This window comes from Arachis stenosperma, chromosome 10 (assembly GCF_014773155.1).
Source record: "Arachis stenosperma cultivar V10309 chromosome 10, arast.V10309.gnm1.PFL2, whole genome shotgun sequence".
Taxonomy (NCBI): Eukaryota; Viridiplantae; Streptophyta; class Magnoliopsida; order Fabales; family Fabaceae; genus Arachis; species Arachis stenosperma.
This window is the reverse complement of record NC_080386.1, coordinates 1,505,342-1,526,036: the sequence shown is the minus strand read 5'-3', so window position 1 is coordinate 1,526,036 and position 20,695 is coordinate 1,505,342. Positions and strand designations below refer to the sequence as shown.

The 20,695-nt window shown below is 30.8% G+C and overlaps 3 protein-coding genes across 3 annotated transcripts; 1 reads left to right on the top strand and 2 right to left on the bottom strand.

The window, feature by feature from the left end:
* Positions 1-3,775: 3,775 nt before the first annotated feature.
* LOC130955392 (uncharacterized) lies at positions 3,776-4,834 on the bottom strand. Its single transcript, XM_057882239.1, has one exon. The coding sequence runs from the start codon at positions 4,832-4,834 to the stop codon at positions 3,776-3,778; it is 1,059 nt and encodes a 352-aa protein (XP_057738222.1).
* A 9,298-nt stretch (positions 4,835-14,132) lies between these two features.
* Positions 14,133-16,284, top strand: LOC130955146 (uncharacterized). Its single transcript, XM_057881945.1, has 2 exons — positions 14,133-15,400; positions 16,037-16,284. The coding sequence occupies exons 1-2, from the start codon at positions 14,691-14,693 to the stop codon at positions 16,251-16,253; spliced, it is 927 nt and encodes a 308-aa protein (XP_057737928.1). The 5' UTR covers positions 14,133-14,690; the 3' UTR covers positions 16,254-16,284.
* A 344-nt stretch (positions 16,285-16,628) lies between these two features.
* On the bottom strand, positions 16,629-20,580 carry LOC130955131 (receptor kinase-like protein Xa21). Its single transcript, XM_057881928.1, has 4 exons — positions 19,799-20,580; positions 19,496-19,714; positions 17,384-19,372; positions 16,629-16,977 (listed from the first exon to the last, which is right to left on the bottom strand). The coding sequence occupies exons 1-4, from the start codon at positions 20,439-20,441 to the stop codon at positions 16,631-16,633; spliced, it is 3,198 nt and encodes a 1,065-aa protein (XP_057737911.1). The 5' UTR covers positions 20,442-20,580; the 3' UTR covers positions 16,629-16,630.
* Positions 20,581-20,695: the final 115 nt, after the last annotated feature.

The following is a 20,695-nucleotide window of genomic DNA, read 5'->3' as shown; positions in this document are numbered from 1 at the left end:
ATTTATTTACAGAATATATATTTATTTTACTATAGTATTTTTATATTTTATTGTAAAAAGAATATATTTTATTATAAAATTTTTATTACATCATATAATATACATTTTATTATATTATAGTCTTTTTATAACATAAAATTAATCTAAAAATAACAAAAAAATAAAAATATATTATACTATGTTAAATAAAAAAAAATAACAAAAAATTAAAACACAATAAAAATATAATGTACCAACTTACATAAAATTGGATGATCCAAATAATTTATAATATGTTTCTCCGGAGCACAATAATTACGAACCATTTTTCAAAATAAATACAAAAAAAAATTATTTTTTTCTCCTATTTTCTAATCTTCCTCCTTTTTTCACTGCAACCCTCCTTCTCTTCTTTGTTGATCACCAATCTCCCTTGTAGTTGGAACACACTGAACAACCCTTCTTCTACTCTCCATAACACAACACACTACTACTATTGCATGTAAATGACCGAGAAGCTCCTTATAAAGAGTCACTACTCTTTGCTTGCTGTTTTCCGGGGTGGAAGACTGTCCCCCTGCATGGAAGTACAGTCAACACGCCCCCGATGGTAAAGACCGCCTTGGAACTCTGCGCTGCCACCTCCACCACGCCCCCCAGTGGTGTCAGCTTTCTGCAGGCGTGCCGCGTCACCACGCTCCCTGCGTGGTGCTTGGGCGATGACACGCGGCGTCACCATGCCCCTTGCGTGGTGCTTCAGCGATGACACGCGATGTGGCTGCTTGGACAGCACGCCCCTGCGTAGTGACTGTTACCTCCACCCCCGGTATATCACCCCACTTTCCAATAATCTCCCAAAACACCATCCACTTTTCTATAACAAAAATAATTTCTGTCCCGACGGAATACATAAATTATATTTCTATAATAAGATTTGACCCTAGAATCTTATGTATAATATTAAGATGAAATCAATATTAGACTAATCCGAGTAGCTTCTAAATTCTAATGATAAATTATTAGCAAAACTAAATCATAGGTCATTAACGACATGTTATTTATTTAGCAAAGCTCATAGCATATCTAATTTTAGATGTGTGGTATATATTAGGTGACATCTACATTGAACAAACATTTAGATTAACATCCAGTCATCCACACATTAGTGTTTTAATAAGACAAGGTTGCATGGCATAAACACAAGGCTAAATGCTTTCCTTTACCATAAATTAGTGTCTGTATGGTACGAGAACAAAATGAATCGGGATCCATACAGAAAGAAAGAAATGAGTCAATCAATCAAACTCCAGTTGTATTTAGGAAAAATAAATGCATACCGGAAAAAAAGGGGGTTTGTGGGTACAGGCATAATAGTAGTCAAATAGCACATGTAGTTGCCACACTTGCCAAAATTAAAAGGGGGATGCTACGGTAAAGATGCCTTTTTCATCTTTTCGTAAAGACGTTTTCATTTTGTGGTTGTTATTGATTTAAAAGCGTGTCACTAAAAGTGTTGCTTAAAGAGAAAGTGTTACCCTTAATCGTTAACTTGGTTCTGATACCAATTTTTAATTTTGCAAATTTTTAAAATATTTTTCTTGGGTTGGATTTGCACTATTAAAATCTTCTATTTCTTTTAATAAATTTTCTATTTCTCTTGTTATACTTTCTATACAATTTTTACAAAATTGTTCTACTTCTTCTCTATTTCTGGTGTATATGTTACTATTCTGTAATCTTACTTCATAATATCTTTTTTGATTTTTCTGAAATTCTAGATCATTTTTTAATTCTTGTAGCGTTTGATTTGCTAAACCAGGCATTTTATATGCTCCTTAGATTATAGGATTTTGTAAAGGTGATAAAGATACTTGTAATTCTTGTTCAGATTCACTTTGTTCTAGGGGTTCAACCTGTAGAGGTTGCATTACTTGAATATTTTGAACATGTATTCTTGATTCTAAAGCTTGTAATGCAATCATGCTTTGAATATGAAGATAATGTAATCTTCGACTTCGAAAAATACGTTTATTCTTAATACTTTCTTTTAGATTTTTCACTGTTTTCTTGATCTTTACATATTGTAAAAGTTTTCTTGTTTTAATTATTTTCTTAGTTATCTTTTTAATTTCTACTTCCAATTCTGAAGATTCAATTGCTAATCTTTTTATTTTCATGGCTATAGCCAAAAACCTTGTTTTCATTTTTCTTTTAGTAGTTTTTAAAGAAATAAGTCTTTTTTGAAAAACTTTCATATTGAAATTTCAGCATCTTCTGCCATAGATTCATGATTATTTTCTAAAGCTTCTATTATTTTTTCTAGTTCTTCAACTTCCTTTTTTAAATTATTACAGATCATTAGTAATGTCTCAAAAGCCCTTTGATTTATTGTAGAAAACCTTAGGTATTTCAAATGATTTTCTCTTTCAAAGAGTTCTTGTTTCTTATTTTGATAAGATACGTATATTTCTTCTTTATTTATTGTCATAATTTATTATTCAGAGTTTCATTCAACTTTTCAATTCTTTTCGTTAACTCCTTTATTTCAGAGTCTTTTTCTTCCGCTTTTACATGAGATAAACTTAGAGGACTGTTAATTTTAGATTCTCTTATTCTAAAACTAGATGATGAAAATGAATTTCTTGATGGTTGTTTTAATAACAAAACTGGGCTTTCAATGGCTTTATTTCTTGGAATTTCTGTTTTTACAAACTTTTGAAAAAGTTCATCAACATAAATTCTTTCTTTATCTTTGAAGTCTATACTATGATGACTATTTGTTAGTGCATAATTAATTGCATATGTAATAGAAAATGGTTCATCATTTTGTTCCATTAAATCTATCTTATGAAATTTATAAGCCAAACTTAAGGATCTTCCTAGGTTTTCGGTTGATAGGGGAATAGCGTATCCAATATGAGCATTGAATTTAACATTTACATTTGCTAAGTTACCATGGATTATTCCAATTATTTGGTCTCTAGGATTAGTGATTCTTTTATCACAAATTGCTAGACTTATTGGAGAATTAATTCCTTTCATGTATGTGGATTTAACTAAAACTGAATGGTACTAATATGAATCCATCCGATTTTAGATCTTTTTTGTTGATCTCTAATTTTTCCAATTTGTTTATTTACATCTTGTTCATTTATCAGGGCTATTTCAAGTTCCCCATTTGCAGATTGTATTTTTATCGGAGTTTCAATTTGAATTTTTCCATAATATATTATATTTTTTCTATTAAAGATTTCTTTTAAAGGGTTTTGTTTGTTAAAATTATCATTGGGTTTAAGATCTAATTCTGTTTTTAAGATAGCTTGTTTTTCATTATCAAGTAAAGCAGTTAGCTTATAGTAATCAGATTCTTCAGTTATTTCTATATCTTCTAAATAATTCATAACTTAAAGAGATTGAGATAAAGATGTACCTTTCTGGAGAATAAACTTCTTTATTTACTGCTATTTTACAATATGTGTTTTGTTCTCCAGAGGGGAGATTTTACAAATTAATTCCAGAGGGGAATTTCTTAGAATTATTTTTCTAATGACTTTGGTGGTCAGACTTCAGAATCGCCTTGGCTTCTTCCTCTTTGCCCTCCTGGCTTGTGAGTACTTCTAGCCTCCTGCTTTCTGATTTCTGCACCTCTTCAAATGACTTAGCACTCTATTTATAATGGTTGGGTTTGATGGACAAATCCCATCCTTACCCTACTTGTGACGTCATTGCATGCGTCACTGAGCACTTAGTTTGCACCAACTACATTATTGGTGCTTTTGTGATGTAAGCTCTTACGTCATTCAACAATAATGTTGATGGATGACTCAGATGTCTCATCCTCTTCTTTTCCCACGTGGGTGGGGTCTTCAACATTGTTGCTTTCTTCAGACATTTCTGAGGTGCATAGCTGGCACCTATGGTCTTCTTTGTCTTTTAGTAAATGGCATAGATTCCTCCTTATCCCGTCAGGAAGCTTTTCCAGTAATCCAGAAAAGTTGTAAAATGCTGATTCAAAATCTACTAGGAGTCTCATCTCTCTTGATTCAATTTGGTTTTTCTTACTAGAAACAATTAGAGTGTTTCTACTTTTGTAGTTTATTCTTGTTCTGGATTCTTTGTTTATTTTTTGGGCTCTCTCGAAGACTCTTGCCAATGTGCTGGCTAATCTACCTTCGTCGCTATAAATTGATAGATCTTGAACTTGTTCTATTGGTTGAAAATCTCCTGGGAAGACTGACATGAAAACTACTTGAAATGCTGGGATCAAACATTCTCCTTCTTCATTGAAGATTGGCTGACTACTTGTAAATTTTAGGGATATATCCCTTGGTTCTCTTGCATCAATCATATTTTTAAATTTTTTCACTGCATCTATAAAACCTGCAGGAAATTCTTTGATAATATTTAAATTGTCAAAAATTAGGATCGTATCAATTAATCCGTATTGGAAAAACTGATATGTATCAGAGGGTGAGGCCTCTGGGAAGATTACCAGCTTTGTTAGCTGTTCTTTGTTAATGGGATAATATCCCAATGTTGCTCTTTTGTCTAGAGTCCAGTTTAGAACCAGATTTAAGGTTTCTCTACAGTTTGATCTGCAGACCCTTTTCTTATCATTTATTTCGGCCCTTGTAGGGATATTTTTCATTAGTCCAGTCCTTTGGGCTTGGGCTGTTCTTTGGATTTGGACTGGAGCTTTCTCTGCTCTTTTTAGAATTTGCTCGGGATGGAGCGCTTCATATTTTCTGAGGGATTCTTTTGCTTCTTCTATTGTCAAGAATCCTCCTTTGTGAATAGTTTTGGGTTGGTGAGTAAATGGGGCTGCTTTTGCCCAATCATCATAAACTCCTTTCATTGGGCCATTATAGATGACATAATATTTTTGTCCTGAGTTGATTTTTAATTATTTCTGCCAGAGTTTTATTTTCAGAAATTTTTTCAATTTTTGGTTGGTCCACCACGCTTAGCTGGCTGAATTCTGATGGTGTTGTCAATATTGGTATTGAAGCAGCTAATGTTGTTTGCTGGGTTGCTTTCATGGCTTCTATTGCCTTCTTGATGGATTGAATTTGAGCTTTTAGCTGCTGACAGTGATTGCACTTTTCAAGCTCTCTTTCAAGCTTCTGGATTTCTTGATTCATTGTGTTGACAATGAACTCCATTCTCTTGTTAATGTATCTGCAATAATATTTTATTTCCTTTAATATACTCGATTTTATTGGGTATTGTAATAAGAACATTTGCCATCTTACCAGACGACCCTGATTATAATCAGCTTGTAAATTATATTTAATAAAACCTGTTAAATAACTTGAGTCTGTTCGTAAAAGAAATTCCTTGGGAAGAAGATCTATCCTCCATTTCTTAATAGTTTTTATTGCTGCTAGAGTTTCTTTTTCGTGGGTAGTATACCTCTGTTCTGTTGTTGTAAAAGTTCCAGAAATATATCTGCATAGTAATTCTTTTGAAGAATGTTTAGAATCTAGTGATTCTTTTTCTTTGTTCAAGCTTTTTTCAGCTTTTTTGGCTTTTAGACAACCTGACCAGGTTTTGTCTGAAGCATCTGTTTCAACTATTAAATAGTCATTTTCTTCTGGAATATAAAGTTCTGGAAGATTTTTACAAAGTTCTTTAATTTTTTGAATCTCCAGACTATCCTTTTCTTCCCATTTCCAAATTTTCTTTATGCTTATTTTTGAAAATAAGTTTTTAGTATAATCTGTTATATTCTTTAAAAATCCTTGATCAGAAATATAATTTATGCATCCTAAAAATCTTTGTAATTGTTTTCTATCTTCCATTTTATCAGGAAATAGATCTACTTTTTCTAATACATTTGGTTGAAGTTTTAACTTCCCTTCAGAAGATAGAATTAATCCAAGAAATTCTATTTCTTGTTTTGCTAGCTTAGCTTTCTTTTTACTAAGGACTAAACCTTTTTCCTTACATCTTTCTAAGACAATTAGTAATTTTTGAAGATGATCTTCTTCATCTTGTTTTGTAAAGATTAGTATATCATCAATGTAAACTAGAACGAAATCATTTAAATCTTTTAAATTTTCTTCCATAAATCTTTGATAAATACCTGGAGCTTGTTTTAGTCCAAATGGTAGGACATTCCATTCGTAGAGTAATACTCCGGTTGATTCTTTTGTTGGACAAGTAAAGGCAGTTAATTTCTTTGTTTCTTCGTCTAAGCGAAGTTGCCAATATCCTGATTTTGCATCGAGCGATGAAAACCAAGTTGCTCCTTTGATTTTTTCTAGAATGGAATCCTTTCTTGGGAGCTTATGAGCATCACCTATGGTTGCTTCATTCATTTTTTTATAATTAATAACCATTCTTCGTTTTCCTCTTTTAATTTCATTATTGTTTTCAACATAGAAGGCTGGGGCCGCATGAGGGCTTTTACTTAGTCTTATAATTCCTTTATCCAAAAGATCTTTACATTCAGATGAAAATTCTTCCTTATCTCTAGCTGAATAGGGAATTCTATTTGGAACATTTATTTCCCTTGTAGGAACTTTTAGCTTAATGCTTATTAATTCTCTGTTTGTATTTTTAATATCTAAGGGATTTTCAGCACAGACTTCATTTAAAAGTTCTTCTATTTTAATTTCAAGATTATTTTTTGGAGTTTTTATTTGGAAGAATAGGTTTAAATAACATTCTTCTAGAATAGAAAATATTTTGAATTTTAAAATTTCGTTTATAGTAGTGGTTGGGATTTTTATTAATTTTGCCCTTTGATTTAGAGAGGAATCATATGGGGCTTTTAGAACTATATATGTTAATTCTTGAATAAAAGGGTGATATAGTTTTAAGAAATTATTTCCTATAATTAAATCTATTCCAGATTCTAATTTATATATAGATGGAATAATGAATCTGTAATTTTGAATGAAGATTTCAACCATTTCTGTTTTAAAATTAATTTTGTGTATAGATTTATCGGCTATTCTAATTCTTAGTGGATTTTTTAACCTTTTCCAGTCAAGTTTTAAATTTGAACTTGCGAAACATTTTGTTGCCCCTGTGTCTATGAAGGCATTAATAAATTTTTCTGTAATCTTTACAGTAATAAATGTAGCACTATTACTCAGTTCCTGAGTTTGTTTCTGAGTCTGTTTCTGAGACATATTCAAAAATATATTTTAGTTCATCATCAGATTCTTCTAAAGGTTCCATAAAACAAGTTTTTGCAATTTCCAGTTGTTTAGTTAGGCCTTTTTTATCCTTCTTTTTGGACATTCATTTGCATAATGTCCTTCTTCTTGACAATACCAACATTTACAGTTTTCTTTTTTATTTGGGCAGAAGTTTTTTTGTTTTTTATCGATACTTCTTTCCCTAAAATATCTCTTTTTTCTCCAATTTGGATAATATTTTCTTTTTCTAAAGTGATATTTTCTTTTTCTTTGGATATTTTTATAAGGATGGTATTTTCTAATATTTTTGTTAGAACCATATTTTTGAGGAATTTCCTCATTATCTTGACAACAGATTCTAATTATATTATTAAATCTTTTCTGAGTAGCCTCTTGCATACAGCGTTCTTTTATTTCCTCTCTTATAGCGAAAGTTGCTCCACCAAAATTATTTTCAATTGCTTTATTATTTATTTCTCTTATAAATCTTCCCATAATAATTTCATTAGCAGGATATGGAAGTTTTGTGATATACATGCTAAGATAATGATTTTTATCTTCTTCTTTTAATTTATAATAATATATTCTATATTCACAAATATAGGATTCTATATGGCAAAGATCGAATATTTGAATATTGGCCAAATGATTTTTTGCCTCTAAATACTCTCTTTCAGAGATTTCTTTTCCATGATCTATGACATTTTTTCCAAAAAATTCTTTGTATAGAACCCTCATTATGTATGCAATTTTATCATAAGCTGTTGTTTTTTCAGTTAATTCTTCTATTATTTTGTTATCTACTGATAACATATAATTTCTTATAGTTCCTTTTGTGTGGAAACCTATGAAATTCCAGATATCCATTTCAGATAAATCATTTAATTTTGGGTTTGTATAAGCTTCTAATAGAAAAGAGTTCATCCAATCTTCGAAAATTTCTTTTTCGTTTCTTTTGCAATCTAAATCAAGCATTTTTTCTCCCTCTAGCTCTTGGATTTTAGGAACGTATTTAGATGGTATTTTAGTATATTTCGAGTTTTTGCTCATAAAACCTTTTTTAAAAGCATAATTTTCAAAACTTGTTTCCCATTTAAATTGGGTTTGATTACTATTCCCAGATGTTCCAGCTTCATCTTTTACTTGTACTGGATTTACTGGTTCCTCATCACTTGAATAGTCTAACACATATTCTTCTCTTTCAGAAATTTCTGGTTCTTCTTTAATCTGAAAACCTTGTTCCACAAAATTGTCTTCTTGAGCCATTTTAATTGTTTAAAAAGCATTGTAACTTCTTCTAATTTTTCATCAATATTCATAGTTTTAGGGGTGGTCTAATCTTTAGATTTGTTATATCAATTTTACTTTGGGTTTCCTCTTTCTTAGGAATTTCTTTTTGGAAATGTTTATCAAAAATCTGCTCAATTTTGTTTATTATATTAGACTCTTCTTTTTCTTTATTTTTCTGAAATTTTAGAGAAACTAATATTTCTTCAAGCATATCTATTATAGAATTTAGTTGTGGATTAAAAGTATGATGAAGATGGGGATAATTGTCTCCATAATAACATTTTTTAGGAACTCCATGTGAAATATAAGTTTTTTCAGGTTTTTGAAGTCCTTCAATGAAACTTATAGTAAAATAAAGATTTTGAGAAAAATTATTTTGTATTGATTTTAAGAATTCAGTGTCATTACAATTGATATTAGTTAAAATCATTAATTTTTGATCTATTAATTTTGATAACTTAATTATTTCATCTCTTAAATCTTCTAATTTACTTTTTTCCATTAGGTGACGCTTTTGAAGAGTTACGGTTTTTAGAAGAAAAATGTGGCTTTAGAATGTATGGCTTAGATTTTGCCACGTAGGCGTCTTTACCATAAAGTCAATTTTGGGATCTTTATTTAAGTGGTGCCCAAATTAAAATCCAAATCTAAATCCAGTTGGTTTAAGAAGTGGTTAGTATGTAGCTGGAAAACGTGTAAGACCCACAAACACTCATTTTCTTGTAGACGTCATTCTTCTACGTAGGCCCCATTTCCTCATAATTAATCATAATTTTTGTTCATGCATTCAATTTTCTAAGCATCTCATTCGTCAATCCACATTCACCAGATCTTTATATATATTTTTTTCGAAAATATTTAATAAATAAAAAAATTAATTAAAAAAATCTAAATTTATCTTATTTAAATTAAATAAGATAAGTTCTGACTATTTTTTTTGTCTTTTTAGTATTATTAATATTTTTTAAGATAATACGACTGAATTCAAATTAAGTGCTTGTTTGAATGTCATTAAATCGATAAAAAAAATTTTAATAAAAAAATATTTTTTTATTTTTTAGTGTGTTTGACAAATTTCTAATAATAAAAGTAAAGGCATTAGAAAAATAAAAAATATCTTTTTTAGAAGCTACAATTTACATCTTTTCTTAAAAGATCTTTTTTTCTTAAAAAAAAAATATTTTTTACATAATAAATGAACAAAAAATATTTTTATCTTATTTTATCCAAACATAATTGATAAATAAATTTTTTTTATATATAAAATATTCAAATATAAAATCACTTTTATTTTTATAAAAGATTTTTTTAAAAAATATTATTTAAAATTTTTTTTTATGAGAATTGCCTCTAAACCAATCCTAAACCCAACTCAAAGATTCTAGTTCCATCTGAATTTTTTTTTCATTCAAATTTTCTAGGACAATGCTAATGCATATTAAAGGGGTAATAAATAAAATAATTAGCCATAATTTTTATGGTTTGGTAAGAAGATTTATGTAATTCATTTATTTTTTAAAAAAATATGATTAATCTAATTAATAAATTATTTTAAAATTTTTAAAATCTTATATCAAACATAATAAAAAAAGTACTAGGGGTCAGCACTTTTGTTAAATCTTGGCCTGCACTTAACCATCAAAAAAAAATTAAATGATTTTACACCATTAGATGCAATCTCACACCATTAAAAAGAAAAATTTAGGAGGCCAACAATTTTATTAAATTCTAGCCAGCATGTAATCAGTAAAAGAAAAGTAAGTAATCCGACACCATTAGATGAAATCTCACACCATTAAAATTATCATTGATGGCTACTTGATGGCTACAAATCACAAAAGTTGTTGTCCCCTAACACTCTTCTCATTAAAAATATCATTGATAGCTAATTGATGGCTAAAAATCACAAATTTTACTGGTTTCTAAACTTTCTCATAAAAAAATATTTACAAATTGAAGATCCTACGCATTCATTTGCAGGTTGAGATCCTTGAATTAGACCACCAAATTTTCATCCTTCATCCTCTTGATCATTGATTAATGCTTGTAATTATGTGACGTTTGTGACATTTGGATTCATCTGGACCGTCAATCAATTTCATTTTTTATGGTTTTACATAGGGGTGTTCGCGGTGCGGTTTGGATCGGTTTTGAGTCAAAAATTCATCCGATCCGAACACTAATTTTACTTGCGGTGCGGTTTGGATTGGATGATATTTTAAAAAAAAAACCGATTCGATCCGATCTAATTTCAAGCGGTTTGGATTGGATTGAATTTGCGGTTTTGTAAATTAAAAAAATTAAATACTTATAACAAATCTTAACATCAAATTTTAAATAATTAACAATGACATAACAAGTCTCAACAATATCTTAAAAAACTAACGATAACATAACATAAAAAAAAAATTATAGGTTAGTTAAAATAAATAATAAATAACATTTTGAACATAAACTATTTATTAAATAATAATAATACATGAATAATATAAAAATATATAATAAATTAAACATGTTATAAGTATAATTATAAATATAATAATAAAATAATAATATTATAACACATTGTGCGGTATGGATTGGATTGGATCGGTTTTAAAAAGTAGATCCGAAATCCGATCCGATCCAGCGGTTTGTAAAAAATAAAATCCAATCAGATCCAAATTAGTGCGGTTTTAATCGATTTCGGATTAGATTGGATTGGATTGGATGAGCGGTTTAATTTGGATCGGTTTGGATTTGAACACCCCTAGTTTTACATCAAATCTAATGAATATATATTTCGTTGAACAAAACGGGATTGATGAATTGAAACATAAAAGTAACGGATATATAATAGTCAATTACCGCAGATGTCACTAATTAAGTTAAAGAAGTTAAGAGGGGAAAGCTCAAAATTATGCTCCTACCCTTTGTCTTTTCATTCCAGAAAGGCCTTGTACTAGAAAAGGAAAACCACTAATTAAACAACTATGTTTAGGTATTTAATTGATTAATAATTCGCAGGCATGATTAAGCACTTGTGGCAACGTGGATAAGAGTTTTTTTGTTTCTTCTATATATCTCTAAATAAAGATACTTTATTGATGCGTTTAATATCCTACTTTATTTGCTCAACTATATGATTTCATTATTGTATTATTCAGAATCTTAACTTCTATTTATAATTTTCATTTGTAAGTTTGGAAAAAAGACAAGAATAAGTTCTTGTTTTCCTTTACCCTAATTTCAGTAAATACTTAATTTGTGATCATATCATATGTAGTTATCACTCAGTTCATATTGCAACTAACAGCTGGAAACTTTGATATGTATATATAATACAAAGGTGCGTGCAACTGGTTTAATAATTAATATAATTTTCTTTTAATCCTATAATAAATGAAAAAATATTAATACTTTTAGTGAAAAAATTAAAAGTTGATTAGTATTAATTCAAATATCCAACATTTCTCTAAATAAATAATATAGATGCACGTTTCTTGAAGAAATTAAATAGCCGAAACATTGACTTTCAAATTATTACGATAAAAATGCAAAGATTCTCCATGATTGAGTTCATTTATTTAATTTTAGTTTGAGAATATATTTAAAGATCAGATTTAATTTAATATTATAAACAGTCAATATTCTGTTTGTTATAAGTATGCTGATATATATATATATATATATATATATATATATATATATATATATTTTTTAAAATTAGCATATGATTATTTTATTAACACCCCTTAAAATTAAGATTAAGTTCTCATGTTTTATACTTGACAATAAACATTGGCATAAATAAACTTACCCAATGTAATATTCGTGAAGATAATAACATTTCGAAATAAACCATCTCATCTCTTATTAATTAAAATATTTGCCTAACATTAACCGATAATCATTCATAACGCATGCATCCACCTTTAAACGTATGAAAAAGAAACAACTTGTAAAATCTTCAAAAACTAGTTAGTCCTAAAATAGTAATATTAAAAAGATAAAAAAATAAAATGATAATAATTAATGAATATTAAATAAAATAAATTTTAATTATTTTAAATTAATATTTTTTTGTTATCAAATATTTTTGTAAAATACCAAGGTTTGACATTTGAAATATTGAATAACACCAACGTATAAGGTTAAACTTCTGATTTAATATTTAATTATCTGCCAATGTAACAAAAGTATATAGCAGCTACCTTTCACACTTGCGTCTCTAGGTAGAACTCATTTTTTAAGTACTTTAATGAAAGTAATAAACATTGAATATTATTGAAGCACAATAAAAACTTGTGATGAAGGTTTAAATTGAACTCTAAGGAAGAATATAATAATAAATCAATTATCCCTTGAGTGTAACATATCTGCTTGTAATTTAATAAATAAATGAAAACATCTCTGTCAAGTGTCAACGATAGCTTAAGTTAAAATCAATACGACAAGTTCCTACCATACACAATAAATACGTACCAAAATTTAAGAACACAAAAATATAAAATAACTGACAAATTAACAAGATACACACAAACACAAAAAAAAAAAGCAAATATATATAAGAGATAAATGGAGAATAATATTTCTTATTCTGGCTAACAGATCAGTGGACTCTAGTCATTAGTACGTAAAATCTTCAATGAAACAAAAAGAGTGCTTTCTTCTTTATTACATAAATATATGGAAGCTCATTTTTTTTAGGTCCATGCAAAACCCTAATACTTCACCTCAGCCATAGAACCTGTTCCTCTAAGTTGGCTCTTCTGGTTAGTGGTTACGGCACTAACAAGAATTAGACACATCTTTACAAATTACAACACTAAAAGAATTTAATCACTTTTATTAATATATAAATAATTATTAAAAAATAAATATAATTAAATAATTGTCTAAAATATTTTACAGTAATTTACGATAGTTTAATTTTGATATACTGATAATAGGATTGTCAAACGGGCTAATTCGACCCATTTATGTCCGACCCATTAAGTTCGTGGGTTAAATTGGCTGATCCGTTTAAGTTTGCTTTATTCAAGGGCCATGATTTTTCACTCCGGACCGTTTATGATAAGTCCGATGGGTTAAACGGGTCAACCCGTTTATTTTTTTATTTTATTTTTTAAAAAATATTTTGATAAAAAATATTATTTTTAGGTAAAAAAAATTTAAAAAATAATATTTTTTAATTGATAGGTCGGATTTTTGGGTCGAACAGGGAAAAAAAGTGCTTTTTTTTTGGAAAAATGTAAAAAAAAATTTAACGGGCCAGCCATTTAGCCCGCAGGCTAGTTCGTTTAACCCGTCATCTTTTTTAGGTTAATCGGGCTCAGCTCGTGTAGCCCAAAACTTAAACGGGTTTAATTTTAGAGGCAAAATTCGATCATTTAAATAGATAAAGAACTCACCCAATGAATTTAGTCCATTTTAAAAGCTCTAACTGACAATATATTTTACGTGCAATCACAGCTATTTTTATTTACGTGGTTAATATAAAAATAATTATTTTTATTAATGTGACTTTATTGAATTGAATGTTCGGATAAAAGAGTTTTATACTGCATTAAAAATAAATTTAATTTATAAATTCAATATATTTTTCGTTTCAAATTAAATAATGATAACTACTTTGTGAGCTTTGTATTTTGCAATAGTAGTGAGATGTCAATCTCTGTCTGTGTATATATGAAAAGGGATTCATATGAAACCGACCAATAAAGACAAAACCCTTTTTATTTCTCATTTATCCCTTGCTTTCCCCACTCATTAACACATTCAATTATATGATTCAAACGCACTCAATCCTCTTTTATTTGTTGCTGTTTTTCTTCTTCATTTCTTTTCTTCACCTAACTTAATCTCCTATTTTCCCCAATTAAATATATTTCTATTTGCTCCCTGAAGTTAAGGTTAGATTCAAACATTCCCAGATTAAAATTTTCCTTTTTTTCTTGATTTTGGGGGTACTTGCTTGTTTTTACTTGGAAATTGAGGTCATCCTTCTTTTTTTTAATTAGGTGACATCCAAATTTTCATTTTTTCAATAGAATCTTGATGGTTTATGATAATATGCCAAGGTTATGTCTCGAATCATGAAGTGGGTTGTTGAAAGATATTCATTTTCAAAGTTTTATTTGATCACATTGATCTTCCTCTGCAATTAAAAGCAGCATTTTTGTTTATCCGTTACAAGTTTAGTTTTTGGTGGTTGGAGTTTGCACTGTGGCACGTATATGTAGTAAGGATTTCTTTTCTGGTTAGAAAATAATTGAGTTGAACGAATTGGTAATGGATCAAGCCGCAAGTGAGGGGAGTGGTGAGGTAATGGATCCTGTTCATGAAAGGGTTGATGATAATTTGAGTCATGAACCTGATGGTGCTGCAATTGATGCAGTAGGTAGGGGTAGCTTGGGTGAGAGAGCCACTATAAGTGGAGAAGTTGGAACTTCAGAACAAAAGGGTAAGGATTTGGGATCAGATAAGGAGTTAAAGGTGGAACCTGAGGAAGTTGAGAGTGGGAAGAAGTGTGATCACCAAAAAAACAGTGAAACAATGTCTGAGGTTGATCAAGGAACTAGTTATAATTCAAGCAATTTGGTTAATCAGCAAGTGGTTGAAACTGTGGTTGTAATAGAGGCTGTTCAGAGTGAGTGTGTTAATGGGGACAGTATGAAATTGGAGCTGAAGGTAAATGAATCAGGGTTGAGCAAAGTATCTGTGAGAGCCCCCAAAGGGGTTTCTGAAATGACAGATAAGAATTCTTGTGTGATTGATATAAGGTGCACCAACCACAAACGGTTTAGTGAGAGTTCAGAAGGTGAAAGGATTTGTAGGATTTGCCACCTTGCTTCTGGGAGACCATCAGATGCAACAGCTGTTGGAACTGCCAATGGTGCTACTAGTACTGATTTGATTCAGCTTGGTTGTTCATGTAAGGATGAGCTTGGCATTGCGCATATTCATTGTGCTGAGGCCTGGTTCAAGCTTAAAGGAAACAGGTACATGTGTTGTTATCAATGTTTTTTTTCCAATTTATATATCCATGTGTACATGTCTTGTGAAATATTTGGAAGTATGCAGCAGCTTCAGACTATTTGATTATCATGATTATCATCTATCCTTGGAATCCAAGAGTAAATGGCTGTGCTTGTATCTTGCATGTCAATTATGACCAGACTATTTGATGTTTATTCAAAATTGTAAAGAGTCTTTTGATTCTGCACTTTCCCTGCTCTGAAGTTTGATGATTTGTTTGGCTTGGACTAGGAAAAGCTTATAGTATCATCACCCTAAAATGATTCTTATTTTTTAGAAGCATAACACTTTTCTTCAAACCCCTTTTTATTGTATATTCTTGGATGCCAAATTTGGTATTGGTATAAAATATTAAGGTAGGTAAAAACTCACATACAGTTAACTTCAGAACCGTTAGATAATAATTTAGTCAAACATGTCAAATCATCTAACGATTTTTAACTAGCAACTTTACATGAAGATAACTGCATGTGAGTCTTATCACTGATCGTTCAAAAACTATTAAATTCCGAATTCGCAAATTGCTCCATGTTAAATACATTTTTTGTTGCATTTTATTACAGAATAAATTGCTTATTAGCTACTCTTTCTAACAACAGATTATGTGAAATATGTGGCGAGATTGCGAAAAACGTGTCGGGTGTTGCTGATGCTGGATTCATGGAAGAGTGGAACGAAGGGAGATTCATGGACCAGGATAACTCATCACGCAGGTTTGGTGGATGTTGGCGAGGACAGCCATTTTGTAACTTCTTGATGGCATGCCTTGTAATTGCTTTTGTTCTTCCATGGTTTTTTCGTGTAAATATGTTCTAGCTACGGATTCAATCACTGTTCTTCCCTTCCATTCTTCATTACACGCATACATATCGAGTGTTTTATTGGTTCCTGGCCTAAAAAAACGGTTGCTGAAGCTTATACATATAAAAGAAGTTGCCAACTTCACAGGTTACTGAAAGATTGTTTCCCTGTTGCAACTTTTTGTGGGGTGTGTGTGTGTCTGTCTCTTTTGATCTGTTGTGAATATTGGAACCTCTGTTTCCATTTTCTTTCCTTGAAGAAATGAGAGGAAAATAATAATAGAAAAAATACACATGTATATTTTACATTTTGGTGATAACATCTTTCTAACAGAATATTTGAAAGAGGGGGATGTGACTGCAAAAAATTCAGAGTTGTCTAAGGTTTGTTCCTTAGCTTTCTTGTGTGAACAAATTCTTGATCTTGGTTAATGACACAACAACATCTGTCATTGTAATTCGTTCTTCAGGTGAATTTACACAACAACTCAAAGCTAATTCTAATATAGATGATATATGGGGCAATATATTATCAATTTGTTCACCATATAATTGTACTAAATTGTAATCCACAACTTCTATGATTGAATTTGGCAGTGATTGGTTAATCCAACTTTTCAAGCTCAATTCTGCAGCAAACATATCATCTGTAGGCATCTTTCTTGTGAAGACTTCCATTAACATAATTCCATAGCTATACACATCTCCTTTGACAGAAATAATTCCCATAGATCCATACTCTACAAGTCAATACTAATTACTAGTTATTTTCAAATGTTCTCAATATAATAAACAAATATAATAAAGTAAATATTTTTTCCACAACAAGTAATTAAGACTTATAGTTTATAATTTGTCTAGGCATGTCTAGTATTACCATTCCTATCTTGATGTCACTCCTAACTTTATAAGATTTTGTTATAGATATGCTTTATAATGATGGAAATATGTCCAAAATAGGAATAACATTATAAATTGGGAATCAACTATACTATGTGTATATTTATAATGACTGATTTGGTGGCTGATTTATAGTGTGCAAATAGTATTTTTGATTTGCGAGTCATAATATCCACATCCATCATTTAAAGATATGTTTAACTAAGACAAAATCCAAAGGAAAATACAATAGTGATAAGGAATTACCTGGTGCAACATAGCCAAGAGTGGCTAAGTAGGTCTTTGTATGAACTTTAGATTGTCCCTTATCCAAGAGTTTAGCAATGCCAAAATCACTTACATGTGCCACCATGTCTTCATCTAACAAGACATTGCTAGGCTTCAAGTCACAATGAACAACTGGAGTTGAAAAACCATGATGGAGATATTCCAATGCAGATGCCACATCTAACATTATACTCAACCTTTCAAAGAAATCTAAACAATACTCATGTGAGTACAACCATTTGTCAAGACTTCCATTTGGCATAAACTCCATCACCAAGGATTTGAAATCATCATTTGAACAACTGCTAATAATCTTAACAAGATTTCGATGGCGTAGATTACGCATTGCATTGCATTCCACTTCAAAACTGTGTGCTGTTTCTTCTGAATCCAAATCAAGCACTTTGATTGCAACTATCAACCCACCAGAGAGCTTCCCTTGATATACAGAACCAAATCCACCCTTTCCAATTAAATTACTCTCACTAAATCCATTAGTTGCTCGTACAAGTTCATAGTAGGAAAGCCTTCTTGTTTCCAAAGTTGATGAATTTCTCTCATGACGAGTTTTAACATTTTTTCTCTTACATTGCAGAACTACTATGAATGCAACAACCAAAATGATTGACACAACTATAGGTGGAATGCATTTGAGCAAAAGCAACATTGTCCTTGATCTTTGCCTATCTTTCTTAGAACATGGAGGGACCAATAGGCGAGGATTACCACAAAGTGCTTCATTATGCATGAAAGATTGAGCAGTGAAATTTACAAATGGTCCATCATTAGGAATCTCTCCTTGCAATTTATTATAAGACAAGTTGATGTATTTAAGATAAACAAGTGACTCTAAGGATTTTGGAATCGCACCTGACAAAAGATTTCGAGATAAGTCCAGTGAGCTTAAGCTTACCATTTCGCCGAATGACGCAGGAATAGACCCTTGAAATTTGTTGCTTGCCAGGGACAAATTTTGCAGAGTTCCCAAGGAACTTATGGTTGTAGGAATGTTGCCTGAAAACTCATTTTTTGATAGATCCAATAGAACCAGAGCTCTCAATCTTCCTATATCATATGGAAGTTCTCCAACAAGAGCATTAGATGATAAATTTACCTCTAAGACATCCTTGAGATTCCAAAAAGAAGATGGTATCTCTGAGATCAATTTGTTAGAATCCATGTAAACGATTCTAAGAGAGGCCATATTTCCCAAGCATGTTGGTATAACTCCAGATAGCTTATTACTTGATAGAGACAGCACACTTAAGCTCCCAATTTCACAAAGCTCATCTATGATGGATCCCTGCAATTCATTGTAGCTCAAATTCAAAGACTGAAGCTTCTGTAACCCTTTAATTGTAGTAGGAATTGGTCCACTTATATCATTCCCATACAAATTTAAATTCAACAAGCTACTTATGTTTCCTATTTCCAATGGAATGTTGCCATAAATTTTACAGAGATCTGCTTGAAAAAGTTCAAGAGACTTTGATAAGTTTCCAATCGACTTAGGAAGACTCGCCTTTAAAGGATTGCCGGTTACTACAATACGCTTCAACTGTGTAGAACTTGTCAAGGATGTAAGGAATTCAAGTTCATGAGAACTTGTCAAATTATTGCCACCTATATGAAGAACTTCAAGGATTGATAGATATCGAAATCCGGTAGGCATGAGTCCATTGAATTGATTCTCACTCAAGTCAATTTTAGTAAGCAAAGTAGCATTGAATAAACCATTTGGAATGCTTCCAACAAGCTTGTTCCCAGTTAAGTGTAGTTGCACCAAGCTAGGCAGAGTATACCCCATTTCTGATGGTAGAACACCTGAGAGAGAGTTGTATGAAAGATACAAGTATTTCAATGTTGAAATGTTGAAGATCTTTGATGGAATTGGTCCACTCAAATCGTTAAACCCCACTGCAAGATGCTCAAATTTACCAAGATTTCCAATCTCGATGGGTATTGGACCTTCATAAACAGAGATATTTTTGTGAAAGAAAAGATAGATATTGATTAATAGGTGACATAAATTTGTTATGTATAATGGCTGAAATATTGTTGTACAAAATTAAGGAGGACATATTATTATACCTGTGAAAAAGTTATTGGATAAACTTAATAGTACCAGAGATGTGCAGTTAACAATTGATGCTGGAATAGTTCCCTCAAATTGATTAAAATCCAAAAGAAGGAATTCAAGTTGAGGAAGCTGATGGCACAACTCTTTAGGGAGAGTTCCATTTAAATTGTTGTAGCCAGCACTGAAATGCCTCAATGAAGAGATGTTCAACAGAGACACTGGAATCTCACCTATATAAGCAACACTATTCACTTATTAGTTATTACTGCAATGTTGAGATGTTTAACATGTGCTAAAATGTAAGGTATATTTACCTGACAAGGCATTATAACCAAGGCTAATGACTTCAAGTGAAGAGAGATTAGATATGGCTGGTGGAATGAATCCTGAAAGAGAGTTGTTATCTAACCTCAAAACCTTCAAATGTTGAAGCTGTCCAATGACTGGTAGAATAGTATTGGATCCTTTGCTGAAACTTGATGAACAGTCCAAGTAAACCAACTTAGAAAAGTTGGATATTGAGTCCAAAATGAAACCACCAAAGTTGTTATAACTCAGGTTGAGCAACTTCAGTTGTTGCAACTGATACAATTCATGTGGCAACTCACCATGGAAGCTGTTTCCTTTGAGATCAAGCTCCTCAAGGAATGAGAGGCTCCCCACTTGTGGAGGAATGGTACCTACAAGCCCCATGTTGCTGAGATTCAAAGACTTCACTCTTCCATTACCCAAATCACATGTAACACCAACCCAGTTGCACAGAGAAGAAGATGATGATGATGAGGTTGACCAATTACTAAGCATGAGATTATTGGGGTCTGAAGTAATGGAAGACTTGAATGCAAGAAGAGCATGTTCATCATCTGTGCTGATGTTCACTTCACTCAGAACTAAGCATGCCATGAAGTAAAATAGTGAGAGACAGAAGGTAGAGAGATAAAAACATAGTTTTGCCATTACATCAATAGGTTGGATTGGATGAATCTAAGCACCTGAAAGAAGAGAATATAACTTGCACAAATGCTTTTTTTTTTTTTAATATGACCCGATGAACACATTTTTCTTTAACAGATAATTTGTAGTTGCCAACTTATGTAACTTGTATATAATTTTTCAAAAGAATTTATAACCTTTGAAAAGAAAGACAGAAAATAATTGCATAAAATTCACACTCTAGTAATAATTCACTCAAACTAGTCAAAACTATCCCT

Excerpts from the sequence above, each read along its gene's own strand:
- LOC130955392 (XM_057882239.1), bottom strand. The coding sequence starts at position 4,834 with ATGAAAGGAGTTTATGATGATTGGGCAAAAGCAGCCCCATTTACTCAC.
- LOC130955146 (XM_057881945.1), top strand. The coding sequence starts at position 14,691 with ATGGATCAAGCCGCAAGTGAGGGGAGTGGTGAGGTAATGGATCCTGTT. Across the intron at positions 15,401-16,036 it reads TTCAAGCTTAAAGGAAACAG|ATTATGTGAAATATGTGGCG; the intron begins GTACATGTGTTG and ends TTCTAACAACAG.
- LOC130955131 (XM_057881928.1), bottom strand. The coding sequence starts at position 20,441 with ATGGCAAAACTATGTTTTTATCTCTCTACCTTCTGTCTCTCACTATTT. Across the intron at positions 19,715-19,798 it reads TGGTTATAATGCCTTGTCAG|GTGAGATTCCAGTGTCTCTG; the intron begins GTAAATATACCT and ends TTGCTTATATAG. Across the intron at positions 16,978-17,383 it reads TCTTGGCTATGTTGCACCAG|AGTATGGATCTATGGGAATT; the intron begins GTAATTCCTTAT and ends ATTGACTTGTAG.